Source organism: Panthera onca, chromosome B4 (assembly GCF_046562875.1).
Source record: "Panthera onca isolate mPanOnc1 chromosome B4, mPanOnc1 haplotype 2, whole genome shotgun sequence".
NCBI classification, from domain to species: Eukaryota; Metazoa; Chordata; class Mammalia; order Carnivora; family Felidae; genus Panthera; species Panthera onca.
Genome location: NC_138345.1, coordinates 89491850 through 89507347, shown reverse-complemented (window position 1 = coordinate 89507347; position 15498 = coordinate 89491850). Strand labels below are relative to the sequence as shown.

General features: G+C 43.2%; 1 protein-coding gene across 1 annotated transcript in view; it reads right to left on the bottom strand.

The window, feature by feature from the left end:
- The window catches only part of RASSF3 (Ras association domain family member 3), a 72095-nt gene extending 61313 nt beyond the window's left edge, over positions 1-10782 (bottom strand). The window contains exon 1 of the mRNA XM_078449722.2: positions 10479-10782. Within this exon, the coding sequence (XP_078305848.1) occupies positions 10479-10589 (111 nt within the window). The 5' untranslated portion in view covers positions 10590-10782. The remainder of the gene's footprint in view (positions 1-10478) is intronic.
- Positions 10783-15498: the final 4716 nt, after the last annotated feature.

The following is a 15498-nucleotide window of genomic DNA, read 5'->3' as shown; positions in this document are numbered from 1 at the left end:
CATTTAAAAAAAACATATCTTAAAATTTTTTTAAAAATTTACCATATGATTCAGCAATGCCACTTCTGGGTATATACCTGAAAGAATTGAGATTCACCTAAGACAGATCTGTGTACCCATGTTCCTTGCAGCATTACTCACCATAGCCAAGAGTTAGACGCACCCAACTAGTCACTGACTGATTAATGGATAAACAAAATGTGGTACATACATGGAATGCAGTAGTATTCAGACCTGAAGGAAATGCTAACACATGCTACAGACAGATGAACCTTAAGGACATTACGCTGAGTGAAATAAGCCAGTCACAAAAAGACAAATATTGTAGGATTTCACTTACAGGAGATATCCAGAACAGTCAAACCCATAGAAACAGAAATAGAATGCTGACTGCCAGGAGTATGGTGGGGAGAGGGTTGCACTTTAATGGGGACAGAGTTTCAGTTTCCAAGATGAAAAAGTTCTGGCAATGGGAGACATAACAATGTAAATATACTTAACACTAGATGGCAAATTTTAGGTGTATTTTACCACAATTTTTTAAAAAGTCAGGACAAAACAATTATATGTATGTAAAAGGACAAATGAGGGGTGCCTGGCTGGCTCAGTCAGTTAAGCATGGGACTCTTGATCTTGGGGTCATAAGTTTGAGCCCTACATTGGGTGTAGGGATTACTTTAAAAAATAAGACAAATGAAAAAAACTAGAAAACAATTCTGCAAAATAATATTCGAATTAGGATATTGACCTAAACTTAGATAATGGACCATTTTCCCCTCAAAGTATATGATGCGATTTTTACAGCACTCTTATTATCAAAAAAATTTGGGGGAGGGGGGGCAACTGGGTGGCTCAGGTGGTTAAGCATCCGACTTCGACCCAGGTCATGATCTCATGGCTGTAAGTATGAGCCCCATGTCGGGCTCTGTGCTGACAGCTCAGAGCCCAGAGCTTCCTTCACATTCTATCTGTGTCTCCCTCTCTCTCCACCCCTCCCCCACTCGTTCTTTCTCTCTCAAAAATAAACAAATATTAAAAATTCTGGAAAAAAAGATTTTTAAACATACTGCTCCAGCTACCAATAAAACCTTAATATCCTTTGAGTAAAAATGCCATGCCTATGATAAAGTACTTTCTTCGCATATACGAAACAAACACGGAGCCAGATTTTGAACTAAGACCTTGCTCTTTACCATGGACGAGAAATGATGTATACAGACTACAAACTCAACTTTTTAAAAGATTTTAAGTAATCTCTACACCCAAAGTGGGGTTCAAACTTAGAGTCATACAACCCTGAGATCAAGAACCACATGCTCTATCCACCGAGCTAGCCAAGTGCCGTAAGACTCTGAACTCAACTTCTTAAGAGCAGGTTTCTATCTGTTTTGTTCATCAAAACCCTAGCACCAGTCTATCACATTGCGAACATTCCATGAACACTTGGGAATGAATGTAGAAAACTACCTTCACAATCTTAACACACACAAACATGGCCTGACCTGCATTAATTTCATGAAAAAGTTTGCTGACTGCATTCTAAACCTCTTAAATCTAGATCTTCTAAATCTATTCTTCTGGTCTCCAATTCCCAAATTCATCCTTCTTCCTGCTCTAATTATCTCACTTTCTTTAGCATCTGGAAAAAAGAACTGAGTGCTACAATATAATTAGTAAATTATTCTTAGCTGACTGAATCATGTAGCAGCAGTTAGCAATTATAGTCCATAAAATGTGTATTACTCTTGTTGTTTTAATACCCTATGAAATAATGAGCTCCAGTCTCTTTAAATTCAAGGCAGGGTTGCAGTTTGAATGCCATTAGGACAGTTTTTATCCTATCAGCTCATAGGTCAGAAAAAAGGGAAGTTCCCCACACAAAAGTTTCACAACCTCAAAATGCTGGTATGCATGACCCTCGATAGGCTGAGAAGAAACTATTCCCAACAGTAAAGGGCAAGTTCCCCTTCACAAAGAAAAATCTTCTCAGGGCACCTGGCTGGCAACCCATCCATCCATGTGCAGAGGATGGAGATCGAAACCCCCGGCAAGAGTTAGCAGCTCTGCTTTAGCAGATAGCATTGCCCAGCAGAAACAGAATGTGAGCCACATACAGAATTCTAAATTTTCTAGTAGCCAAGTTAAAAAACAAACAGGTAACAATTTCATTTAACTCAGTATATCCCAAATATTCAGCATATAACCAATATTAAGCAATCATTGTTTACATTTTATATTCTCTTCCCTTGGTCTTAGAAATCAGTGTATATTTCATACCTCCAGCACCTCTAAGTTCAGGTCAGAAACATTTCAAGTGCTCAAGAGTCACATGTGGTCAGTAACTACTGTATTACAGTACAGTTTTAGAATGATGACCACTTCTATTCACAACATTTTTATGTGCATATCACATCTTAATCATTTTTTTATGGGCTCTGACATCCTTCCTATTGCATATCTGGCCCTGTCCATTAAAAAAATAACAAGTTAGGGGCGCCTGGGTGGCTCAGTCAGTTAAGTGTCCAACTCTTGATTTCAGCTCAGGTCATGATCTCATGGTTTGTGAGACTGAGCCATGAGCATGAAGCCCACTTAAGATTCTCTGCCTTTCTCTCCCTTTGCCTCTCCCTGACTCATTCTCTCTCTTTCTAAAAAAAAAAAAAAAAATATATATATATATATATATATATACATATATATATACGTATATATACATATACATATATATATATACATATGTATATATATAGACATTCTAACTTTTGGGGCATCTGGGTGGCTCAAGTCAGTTAAGCATCTGACTCTTGATTTCAACTCAGGTCATGATCTCAGGGTTCATGGGATCAAGCCCCACATCAGGCTCTGTGCTATTAGCAGAGGGATTCTCTCTCTCTCTCTCTTTCTTTCTGCCCCACCCCCCTCTCAAAAATAAACTTTAAAAAATAATGATGATAATAACAAGTAAACAAAACCATTTCACTAGCCACTGACAGCCAAACCAGAACTATTAAGAAAAACCTGAAAAACTAACACTATTTGGGAGAGTTTGATCAACTCTGGTTAGTGTTATTAATATGAACTCTGTTTAATGCACTTCATATCCTTGAGGATGATGATGTTTCTGTTGGAACACAATCATCTACAGCTTCTGGACAGATGTCAACAGGAAAACGTGGCTTGTTTTACAGAGATACACTTCTCTGTAAGCCTTTCCATCTAAACTGATGTACAGCTTTACCACACTTTACACAATACAAGTGTTCTTTAAAAACTGTCAACAGGTACAAGTTTCCTTTACACTAAAGGGACAAGCTCTTTAAAGAAAAATTAGAGAGATGTTCTATTTGGTAAGCTTTTAAAAAATATTACTCAAAGGAGGCACCTGAGTGGCTCAGTCGGTTGAGCATCCAGCTCGACTTTGGCTTAGGTCATGATCCCAGGGTCATAGGATCGAGCCCCACATCAGGCTCTGCACTGAGCATGGTGCCTGCTTGAGATTCTCTCTCTCCCTTTGCCCCCTCCCCTGCTTGCGTGTGCTCTCTCTCCAAAAATAAATACATACATACATACATAAAATAAACACTTAAAAATAAATAAAACCTTAAAGGCAAAACAAAGTAGGCATCCCTCCCCTCTTAAGCCCTCTGCTCCTTCCCTTCATAGCAAAAATAAATTGTTGGCAAAATAAATTCAATAAATGTTAAATGGATGAATAATGGGCTTTCTTAAAATAAGGGGGAAATACATAAAGTGAGTTATACCTAAACCAGTAATAACACTGATTACCAATATCATTTATTTTTAAATGACTATTAACGTGTAAGATGCTTTTAGAAACTTTTGGTCCAGCTGGGAGAGGAGGAAAAATTCTGCATACTTGTGTATAAAGGAAAAGTCACAGTACCAAGGACTGGAACTTCCATCCAAAATCAGTAGGTTTTCCATAAAAGACTCTTAAAAACTGAGAACAATCTGAGGGTTGATGCGGGGGGGGGGGGGGGGGGGGGGGCGGGGAATGGGTATTGAGGAGGGCATCTGTTGGGATGAGCACTGGGTGTTGTATGGAAACCAATTTGACAATAAATTTCATATAAAAAAAAATCAGGTTTTCATTCCTTCAAAAACTAAGTACGGGGCATTTATTTATGTGCTGGGTCAACATGGTAGTCCCTGTCCTCATTAAACTAAATAGCAAAAATTATAATTTTGTTGTTCTATGAAAGGAAAGAGCAGAGGGCTGTAAGAGGAGAGGTTGCCTACTTCGGAGTGGTGATTCAGGAAGACTTTTCTGAGGGGACGGAGAAGGGAGGGAAGCAATCCCAGGCCAAGGTTCTGTGATGGCAAATTACACGGCTCCAGAAAGGAAGTGAAGACTAGTATGACCAGAGTCCTAGTTACATGCAGTTATTTAAAAGTTGTTGCAGAGGAGCCTGGGGTGGCTCAGTCAGTTAAGCATCCGACTCTTGATTTCAGCTCAGGTCGTGATCTCATAGTTCAAGAGTTCAAACCCCGCATCAGGCTCTGTGCTGACAGTGTGGAGCCTGCTTGGGATTCTCTCTCTCTTCCTCTCCTCTGCCCCTCTCTGGCTCTAGTTTTCTAAATAAAATAAATAAATAAAAATAAAAATAAAATAAATAAACATTAAAAGTTGCTGCATCAGGGGCGCCTGGGTGGCTCAGTCCATTAAGCATCCAGTCATGATCTTCAGCTCAGGTCATGATCTCACAGTTGGTGAGTTCAAGCCCCTCATCAGGCTCTCTGCTGTCAGCACAGAGCCCTCTGTCCTCTGTCTCCCTCTCAGTCTGTCCCTCCTCCACTCACACTCTCACTCTCAAAAATAAATAAGCGTTTAAATAAATAAACAAACAAAAGTTGTTGCATCCGAAAGTGAACAAGAAGCAGGGCCTCGTCACATAGCTAATGCTTATTCAGAATTAAACCTCTTACTAGGCACTGTGCATAGCTCTTCAATGAGACAAAGATACCAACAGGTGAATTTAGCCAAGATACAGTATATAAAAGCAGCTCCTTCCCAGGCATCTATCTCCTATCCTGTACTGTCTTTTCACCAGCACTTCTGAACAAGGGCCCCAACTAGATAATGGCCTCAAGCCAAATCAGAAGCAAAAAGCAAGCTTCAAACAGGGGCCTTTATCAAAGGACAGCTACTTCTGTGGGCAGCTGGGGGTGAGCAAGAGCTGATGCTCACGGCTAAGAATTGGGGCCCACACCACACTAAAAAGTACTTGGTCTGCCTCGTGTTTTTTTCCTCCCAGAAAATGAATGTTTACAGTATGACATGCATGGACTGCCAAAGGAAGTCTAAAAAGAATAAGCACATTATTGGATATTTTTAGCTTTTCTTTTCATAAATGTTTTCTGTCACTGCTTTCCAAATAATCCCAAATCTTTGCAAGTTAGCCAGAAGAAGAAACGGGGAAGAGAATGTATTTTCATAGAAGAGGTGACTAATGTTCTCTTGAAATTGAGTTAAAGGAATGTGTCTTTGTGAGTCCTGTTCACACAAACACAAAATTCCAATGGATTAATATGTACTGTGTAAGGACAGGACATAGCAAACATGGAGACGAAACGTGCAAATCACCCCACACCAGGCAAAAGGACTGGTAGGAATACTTATGTTTGACAATATAGGGATTAAAAATCCGTGCAGAAAAGCAATAAAGTCAAAATACTTTTGAAGTTGTAAACCATTATTCTTTCATCCCCAGTGACCTACCGCCAAAGCTTCTAATGGAAACACTGAAGAAAAACAGTGTGCCTCATTACTGCTGATTCTAACGATGTGACACAGAACCAAACAAGCCAGAAAAAACTTTAAATTATACTAAGGAGAGAACCCATAGGGCAAACTTGAGGCCTGTTATATGGGGTCTCACAGGCTTGCCTTATTAAACAATTTTTCAGGGTAACTTCTTTTAGAAGTGTGAGTGGTTCAGAGACGATTTTTTAAGTTTAAGGCTTCTTGACTATTCTGCTAAAGCAAAAACAGGGTCTCCTTTCCTTATTCCTATTGAACTACCAAAGGCCCGGAAAGAAAAGTAATTACCTTAGCTGGGGGTAAGATATGCTCCAATAGATTACATTAAGAATTATGAACACTGTAATGAAGATATATGCAGAATGGGGGACGGGTCCCCAACATTTTAAGAAACTCCTAAATTATAGATGTCCATATGTGCGACAAGAAAACTGAACTTTAATTTTTTTTTTTTTTTTTTTTTTTTTGGCTGAGAATTAACAAAAAAGGAAAGTTTGTGGGCCCTTCGGTGAATCCCTTAACAAGGCCTTACCTTTCATTAATTCTCCAGGGGGGGTTCTGGGGAGAATCATAAAATAGGATGCATTTGAAAACCTGTAAAGAGCCGAGTATTATCAGGGCCCCTGGCTGGCTCAGTCGGTTATGCTTCTGACCCTTGATTTCAGCTCAGGTCATGATCTCATGATCCATGGGATCAAGCCCTGTAGAGCCTTTTAGGATTCTCCCTCCCTCCCTTCCACCCCTCTCCCCCGTATCTGTCTGTCTCTCTCTCTCTAATAAATAAACTTAAAAAGAGCCAATTATTATCAAACCAGGAAAGGAGTCACATAACTAATATTCACTGAGCAACCACTGTGTATCAGGTACCAATGGAGACCCCAGAGATACAATACATAGGACATCCAAACTGCCACAAAAAGGCCATGTGTTCATTCCTGTTTATATCCTCCAGACAGGTTTTTCAGTCTTTTGCTTTTTTTAAAGAGGGTACCAACATAATATAAGAAAGAAAACAGTAACATTTTCTTTATATCCATAAGATTTTTGTTTTTGTTGGAGATAGAAGTTGGGCTATATTCCTTTGCCTGGCAAGAGAAGAAAAGAAATTCCTCACTCCCCTCCCCCTTTTTCTCCATCCTGAATTTACCACAAACATCTTGCTTTCTCTGGATATTTTCAAGAGTCCTAGAAACCATATCTTCCTGGCTTTTTCACCAGGTGGTTCAGCACCAAAAAAACAAAAACAAAAACAAAAACCCACAATTACCATTATCAATAACAAAGCCTATGGCAACATCTCTCTTTGCACCTCTCTAAATAAAGAAAGGATAAATTTCAATTTCACTTTCACACTTTGTCAGATATGCTTATCTTATTCTTCTAATCACCAAAATAATAAAATGAAAAAGGTGGGGTGCCTAGCTGACTCAGTTAATATAGCAAGCGACTCTTGATCTCAGGGTCATGAGTTCAAGCCCCACATTGGGCACAGAGATTCCTTAAAATAATAATAATAAGATAATAAAATGACAAAGGCTTATCTATCATCTAACCATAGGTAAAACAAATGTTCTATATTTAGAGTGCCTTGCTTTTGAAGTTTTACTTCTTTGCGGCGCCTGGCTGGCTCAGTCGGTTTAACACCAACTTTGGCTCAAGTCATGATGTCACAGTTCGTGGGTTCAAGTCCCGTGTCGGACTCTGTGCTGGCAGCTCAGAGCCTGGAGCCTGCTTCAGATTCTGTACCTCTCTCTCTGTCCCTCCTCTCCTTGCACGCTCTCAAAAATAAATAAACATTAAAAATTTTTAAAAAGGGGGCGCCCGGGTGACTCAGTCGGTTGAGCGTCTGACTTCGTTCGGCTCAGGTCCTGATCTCACAGTTTGTGAGTTCGAGCCCCACATGGCCTGCTTCGGATTCTGTGTCTCCCTCTCTCTCTGCCCCTTTCCTGCTCATGCTCTGTCCCTCTCTCTCTCTCAAAAAGAAATAAACATTAAAAGAATTTTTTAAATAAATAAATAAATAAATAAAAATTTTTTTAAAAAGTTTTACTTCTTTAACTCGCAAATCCTATCAGGAATTTAACACACTCCTTCAGGCACTTTAACCAAAATGCCCACAAAAATTCAGTTGGAAACACTTTTTCCACCTGGCAAGTAAGTTCCAGAAGTCAGCGCCTTCCATGTGTTATGTTAGAAGGGGAAATACACAGGCAATAAGGCTTCAGAAAATACAGAACAGGATCTTCAAGCAAAGAACTAGGTCTTACTGTCCCGGTTTTCAGCACAATACTAATGAATGTCAGACTAATTCTAAATGCTAAATAAGTATTAAACAATATGAACGCTAGATCAACAAGCAGAAACACTGTAAACCCAGAGAAAAAGAGGCTTTTACTTTCTAGAGCACTGAAACATTCTCACACTATTCTAACCTGGATAATCTGGCCCTTGGGAAGGAGCATACCTGGAGAACCTGAGAACCAGCAAGTTTTCTGGAGATCAAGAGCCGCCTCTGGAACGGCCATCAACCCAGCACAACCACTGCTGTCAAATTCTAGCGAAAGTGTCAGGCGGTGACAGCAATGTAAGTGGCAGGAGAAAATACAAAGAGAAGAGAAACAAAGGAGAGATCAAGAAAGAAAGAAGAGCCAAGCGAAAGAAAGAAGCATAAGGAAAAGCGATTAATTCTTCCCTCAAAGACAGAAGAACAGTGTTTCTGCCTTCTAAACTTCACAGCAAACGCATGCCATTAAAATACACTCTATTGGGGGCGCCTGGGTGGCTCAGTCGGTTAAGCGTCCGACCGCTCAGGTCATGATCTCCCGGTCTGTGAGTTCGAGCCCCGCATCGGGCTCTGTGCTGACAGCTCAGAGCCTGGAGCCTGTTTCAGATTCTGTGTCTCCCTCTTTCTCTGACCCTCCCCTGTTCATGCTCTCTCTCTCTCTCTCTCTCTCTCTCTCTCTCTCTCTGTCTCAAAAATAAATAAACGTTAAAAAAAATTTTTTTTTAATAAAATAAAATACACTCTATTGTAAAAGAAGGATCAATTGCTATTAACTCCATGTGGACCCCCCCCCCCCACTCCAAAATTCGAATGATGAAGCCCTAAACGTGACAGGATTTGGAGGTGGGGATCTGTGGGAGGCAATGAAGCCAGGAGGGTGGCCCCCAAGATGAGAGGCACCCTTATAAGAGGAAGAAAGCTAGCCCTTTCTCCACCTGAGGTCACAGCAAGAGGTGGGCTGTCTCCCAGCCAGGAAGCCCAAGCCAAGAAGGGGGTCTTCACCAGAACCCCACCATGCACCCAGATCCACCTCCAGCCTCCAGAACTGTGAGAAATATTCGTGTTTAAGTCACCTAGTTTACGGTATTTGTTACAGCAGCCAGAGCTAAGCCATCGCTCAAAGTGACTAGTAAATAGTGCAACCCTAAGCCTTAGAAACAATAAAGAAGGCGGACTGCCGCCCCAGGACTTCACTTAGGATTACCTGCTTACTGAATAAGGGCACTTGACTTCACTCTGGCCCTTCACCATCCCCTCTGCCCCTCCTTCTGGTTTGGGGGCTAAGAGGCTGAGAAGACTAGAACTTCCGAATCTGGAAATCTGACCTCAGAAAGTGGTTAAGTAAACTTAAAAGGTCTGGCAAGGAAACCCTGACACATTACTCCGTCCTCACCCCTCCCATAACTCCTCTTCCGGCCCTGAACGATTTTCCTTGCCTCTAGTCTCCAGGACTGTCTAATAGCAAAGTTCGGGGAGCGCCTGATGTTATTTAAGGGCAACAAATTTGTTCCATTACAGCCTTCACTAATCTGATGTGGGCACGGCTTGGTTGGCGGGGCTCCCTGGTGTGGTTCCCAGGGCCAAGAGGCCGCAAGTTCACGCTCCAGACTGAGAAGTCCACCCCAAGTGGCCCGTTTCGAGAAAGCCTCCCTGAATAACACGGTCACGGTCGGCGAAACCGGCCCAAGTTCCCTTCCCATCTTTTCCAGAGTCCTACTTCCCACGGCATGCTTCCTCCAAAAAAGGAAGAAACCGGCCTAAGGCTCAGCTCTCGCCGGCTGGTATTTACCTAGCACCGGAACTTGTTTGCAAAACACTGGAGGCACTCACAAACTTGACTTTGCAGGAAACGCACAACCTTGACTCCCGCAACCAAGATCTAGTGAGCGCCTTCTATCGTCCCCACCCCCACCACCAAAGTCCCGGACCCGGAAGGTAGGGGAAGCCAGGTCACCACCGCCACCCCTGGCTATTACACGGTGCCCAAGCCACTCAGTGCCCACTGAGCCGACTCACAGTGAGGGCCGGGGCCAGGACCCGACCACGGACTGCTGGGGCGCAGAGGAAACGCCGGAATGGGCGAGGGACGCCTCCACGCTCAGAACTGCTTGCCCGCAGCCCGAAGCTGGGCCGCAGAGGCCATCTGGCGCGGAAGGCAGGAGACGGCCCCCGGTCTCCTGCCCTTCCTCCTCTTTCCCTAGCCCTGGCCGCTCTCCGCGCGCGCACGTCCGCACGCCCATGTGCACGAGCTCCAGGCACGACCCTGGGATCCCAAACGGCAGGAGCCCCTTCTCGGCCGCCCCCTCCTCCTTCCCAGCCGGCATCCCCAGCGAGCCTCGCAGGCACACGTGGATTCGGGGACCCCGGGAGCGATGGGCGCGGGCTGCGGCGCCCACGGCGCGTGCCACTCACTTGCTGGCCGGCGCGGGGCTTGCCCTGGGGCGCTCTCCTGAAAAAGGAGGTCCTGGCGGTGAAGAAGAAGTCCTCGGAGTCCTCCTCCAGGCTGCTGTAGCCGCTGCTCATGCTGCTGGTCCCGTCGCGCGTGGGCCGCCTCCCCCGGGTGCAGGCGGCCAGGCAGGGGGTACCGCGCCCGCCCGCCCCGCGAGGTTCCAGGCGCGCGGCCCGAGCCGCCCGCGGGCCGTCCAGCTGCAGCTGCGGCCGCCGCTCACTCCGGCCGTCCCGGCCCCTCCCGCCGCCTCCCCGCCAGGCTCCGGGCGCGGCTTTAGCCTCCGAGAGCCTTACGACCCCGCCTCCCGGGGCCCCGCCCTCTCCCGGGTGCCCCTCCCCGGGAGGCTGGGGACTGTGCCCACGCGGTCGGGGCGCTCGGCGCGTGGCCGCAGGTGGGGGTGGTGCAGCCCGCTCTCCCGGGCGCCTGCTCTACCCCGGAGGTGTCTGTGCCACCTAGAACGTCCGCTTCGGCGACTGCGTCTGGCCGGGCTGTGCTCGGGGTCGCTTCCCCAACCTCCCGGAAACTGCCAAGTCCTCCGTGATCCGGCTACCCGCCCCCCACTCCGCTAGCTGGGGCTTTGGGGAGGACCCGGGCAGAGCAGGGAACTGTCTCCGCCCTGCTCGCCCCTCCCGGGGTCCAGGGGGCGGCAGTAGAGATTGTCCAGCGGAGGAGCCCCCCGACCGTCGGGCCTCCGGCACCCCTTTCGCCGCGTCCTCAACCCCGCATCTCGCCCCAGCAGGAGGGTTAAAAGTTAGCGGAGATGAGTGGGGAGGTAACAACTGGGCAGTTTATTCAAATGAAAACATCCTTTCTGGTAATTCAGTTGAGCTTCGGTCTTTCCTTCCCGCCTTCTCTCTAGCGAAGGTTCATTCGCCTAGGATGACCAAAGAACGGCCAAGGTCGTTATGATCTTAGAGGCCTCTTGGTGAAGGGGGTGGGGGTGAATTAGTTCGAGTGCTTATTCATTAAACGTGTGTTTTAGACCTCCCTTCCGACAATCCTACAAAGGCATGGTTTCAGTGATGGGGTTCAGGGAATTCTATTCACCTCCTACAAAAAAAACAAAAAAAAATCCCTATTTTCTGAAACCCTTCCAGTCAATTAATCCTCTTTTAGAATGCAAAATTTTCCTTCAAGCCACCTGTGGGTACCATTCACACCTTGGTGTTATTTAACTGATTTAAGTCATACTAGCTTCCGTGCTGACATCTTGACTGAAAGGAGGTTGTGAGGCTTCACCACTGCCTCAAAGCAGTGGTAACCAGGCTTTAAGAGAGGTTTCATTAGGAGAGAAAGAGAAGGGTTAGAAAAGAGAATCTTCACCCGTTATCGCTAAACTCTCTTGCATTATCTCCTTTCAATCCTGAAAACAACTGTATAAGATAGTTAGCACTTACTTATGTTCATTTCATACCCAGAGCAGCTGAAGTTTAAAGAGGAAAGTAGCTGTGGATGGTAGGGCGGGGGCCATTCCGATCTGCTTTCTGTTTATCTCAAAGTCTGCAGAGACCCTTCTAGATTGGCTTGGTCCCCAGTCAGCTGTGCTTCTTTGTGCACTAGTGGAGGGGAGAGCTGGCTCTTGAGTCAGCCTACCCACAGGCAAAAGGAAGGCTTGCAAACCCTCTCCACTTTCAGGCTTACACATCCAGCTTGCAAAGTTGTGCGTTACCCCAAGTGATTCACAACTGCAAGAGGCAGGCCTCAGAGTTACAGCCCATCTTAAAGATCCTGCAACATTAAAGCCTTCTTCCTGGCCACACAGCTACTGAATAATTAGAAACCAGGAATTCTAACTCCCTGCTGTTTTACCCAGACTAAACTGATCTGCTGGTGCCATGCACGTAACCTAATGTCAGAGAATGAGACAATTTACTTACTTTATGGTAGATTTGTGTTACCTGGTTTCTGTTATTACATGAACGTAATCTTTATTATTAAAAACTTCCAATTGAAGAGTAATGTGTAGGTTAAAGAATTGAAATAACTTGTTTTATTGTGGGTGGGAAGAGGGAAATAACCCCAACCTGAACTAATTAAAGTTTCAGAATACTTGGAAGAAAAATATTAAAAGGAAAAATACACTTAAGTGTTTTATGATCCACCATACCATAAAAGGGATTTTTTCATGGTATTAAAGTTCCAAAGGACTAAATTTTTATATCCGTCAGCACACCATCAGAATCAGTTATAACAAAAAGGCATAATTGAATAATGAAGGAGAAGCACTGCTTTTAAACAACATAAAGTAGGGGCGTCTGGGTGGCTCAGTTGATTGAACGTCCAACTCTTGATTTGGCTCAGGTCATGATCCAAGCCAGGGTCATGGGATAGAGCCCTGTATCATGCTCCGTGCTTGCTGAGCATGCAGTTGGTTTGAGAGCCTCTCTCTCTCCCTCAAAAAAAAATTTTAAAATTTTAAATAAAAACAACAGGAGCGCCTGGGTGGCTCAGTCAGTTAAGCCTCTGACTTCGGCTCAGGTCATGATCTCACAGTTCCTGAGTTCAAGACCCGCATCGGGCTCTATGCTGACAGCTCAGAGCCTGGAGCCTGCTTCGGATTCTGTGTCTCCCTAGCTCTCTGCCCCTCCCCCACTCACCCTCTGTCTCTCCTTCTCTCTCAAAAGTAAATACACATTAAAAAACAATTTAAAAATTTTAAGAAAATAAGATAAAAACAACAAAAAGTAAAAAACATGAAGGAAGGAAGAATTGGCATTCTACTTCCTAAAAGCACCATAATAATCATATTTCTAAATTTTTCTGATAGTATTCTTGATAAAATAATATTAAATTTTGGCTCATGAAATTAGTATTTGTAAAAATTCAAAATGTCACATTAAGCAACTAGCATTTAAAATTCAAGGAAGGAGGTGGAATAAATGTATGCAACTAAGTTCAGTTTTGAAAGAACTTACTGTCAAACACAATAGGATTTGTAAGTGGACTCCATTACCATAAATGTCCCAGTGATACAGAGCCTAATGATTTAAATTTATAGCCTAGTAACCTTTTATTTCCATATTAAATGAGGAATATATTTAAAACTGAATAACTAAATGCAAAAACTATAAATACACACAAAATGTTTTATAATTGTAATCATCCTGTGCATCAAATCATTTTCCTTGAATCAATGTAAAAGGAGCAGCTATAGTAACAGTTTAACCCTTCTTGTTCACCCAATAAACCCCCCTCCAGAAGAAGGATGCCTGGCTGGCTCAGCCAGGAGAGCATGTGACTCTTGATTTCAGTGTTGTGAGTTTAAGCCCTACACTTGGGTAAGAACTTACTTTAAAAAAAAAAAAAAAAAAAAAAAAAAAAAAAAAGAGGAGAAAAATAATCCTATAAGTATGATTATAAATCAAAAGTTTAAATCATTATTCAGATACTTTAAGCACTATATATCCACAAATAGTAGAAACTCAGATATAATCAATGTAGGGGAAAAAAAAAACGTTTTAAGCACATCTCACCTTTTAACCAAATACATTTAAAAGTAAAATCTTTCTTTCAAGGGGTGCCTGGGTGGCTCAGTCAGTTAAGCTTCTGACTTTGGCTCAGGTCATGATCTCACAGTTTATGAGTTCAGGCCCTGCATCAGGCTCTGTGCTGACAGCTCAGAGCCTGCAGCCTGCTTCTGATTCTATGTCTCCATCTCTCTCTTCCCCTACCCCACTCGCATTCTGTCTCTGTCTCAAAAATAAATAAACATTAAAAAAAAGTTAAAAAAAAAAAAAAAAAGCAAAATCTTTCTTCTGTTGGGTACCAGGGTGGCTCAGTTGATTAAGGATCTGACTCTCAATTTTGGCTCAAGTCATGATCTCACAGTTCCTGGAATCAAGCCCTACGTAGGGCCTATGCTGACATTGCAGAGCCTACTTGGGATTCTCCCTCTTTCTCTGCCCCTCTCCCTCACTCATTCTTTCTCTCTCTCACAATAAATAAATAAACTTAAAAAAATTTCCTCTTTCTCTGCACCCCCAGCTCTTTCCCCTGCTCGCACTTCCTCTCTCTCTCTCAAAAAAAAAAAAAAAAACACAAAAGTACATTTTTTCTTTTGTCAACTTGTCCTAATAAAATGAGGAAAAAAATTATAGATTTGACTGTGCAAATTTGGGAATATTTTCAACACACACACAATGGTAAAGACAAAGAAAAAATGGAGGGAAATATTTGCCATATAACTGATACCCTTACAATACAAAGAGCTCATACAAATCAATGAAATTGACATGACAATGACATGACATAAGCAAAAACATGACAATAAGTTTATAAAAAGAAAAATAAAAGTAACTTATCAGTCACGTATACATTAAAACATTCACTCAGTCAACAAATATGTATTGAGCACATACTATCTGTCAAATGCTGACCTCAACAGAAAGGGTGCACCATTGGACAAAACAGACAAAACTCTTTGTCCTCATAGAGCATGTTTCAGTGTGGGCTAGAGGGAAACAGGGGAAACAAAGAAGACAATTATATAGTATGTTCGAAGGTAATAATTACTCTCACATAAATCATGGAAGAAAGATAAAGAATGGTTAATACAGACTTGCTGTTTAAGCTCTCCCTGAGAAAGTCACTTTTCAGCAAAGACGTGTAGGAGGTAAGGGAGCTATCCAGGCAGATATCCCCAGGAAAGCATTCCAGGCAGAGAGAGCAGCAAGTACAAAGGCCCTGAGGAGGAAGTGTGCTGCCATATTTGAATATGAGCCAAGAAGCCAGTGTGTCTGAGGTGGGCGAGTGGAAGAGAAAGTAGGAGAAATTTTGGTACAAAAAGTAACAGGGTCAGAAAGCTTACTGTTCCTATAATGCCATGAAAGCACTTATGGGAGCTTTGAGTTTGATCTTTACTCTGACATAACTCCTGGAGATTTTGAGCAAAGGAATGGCATGATTTGGCTTACTTTTTTAAAGGACTCCTTTGGCTTCTGGGTAAAGAATAAAATGCTAAGCCTTATGAAAACTCAAGCAAAT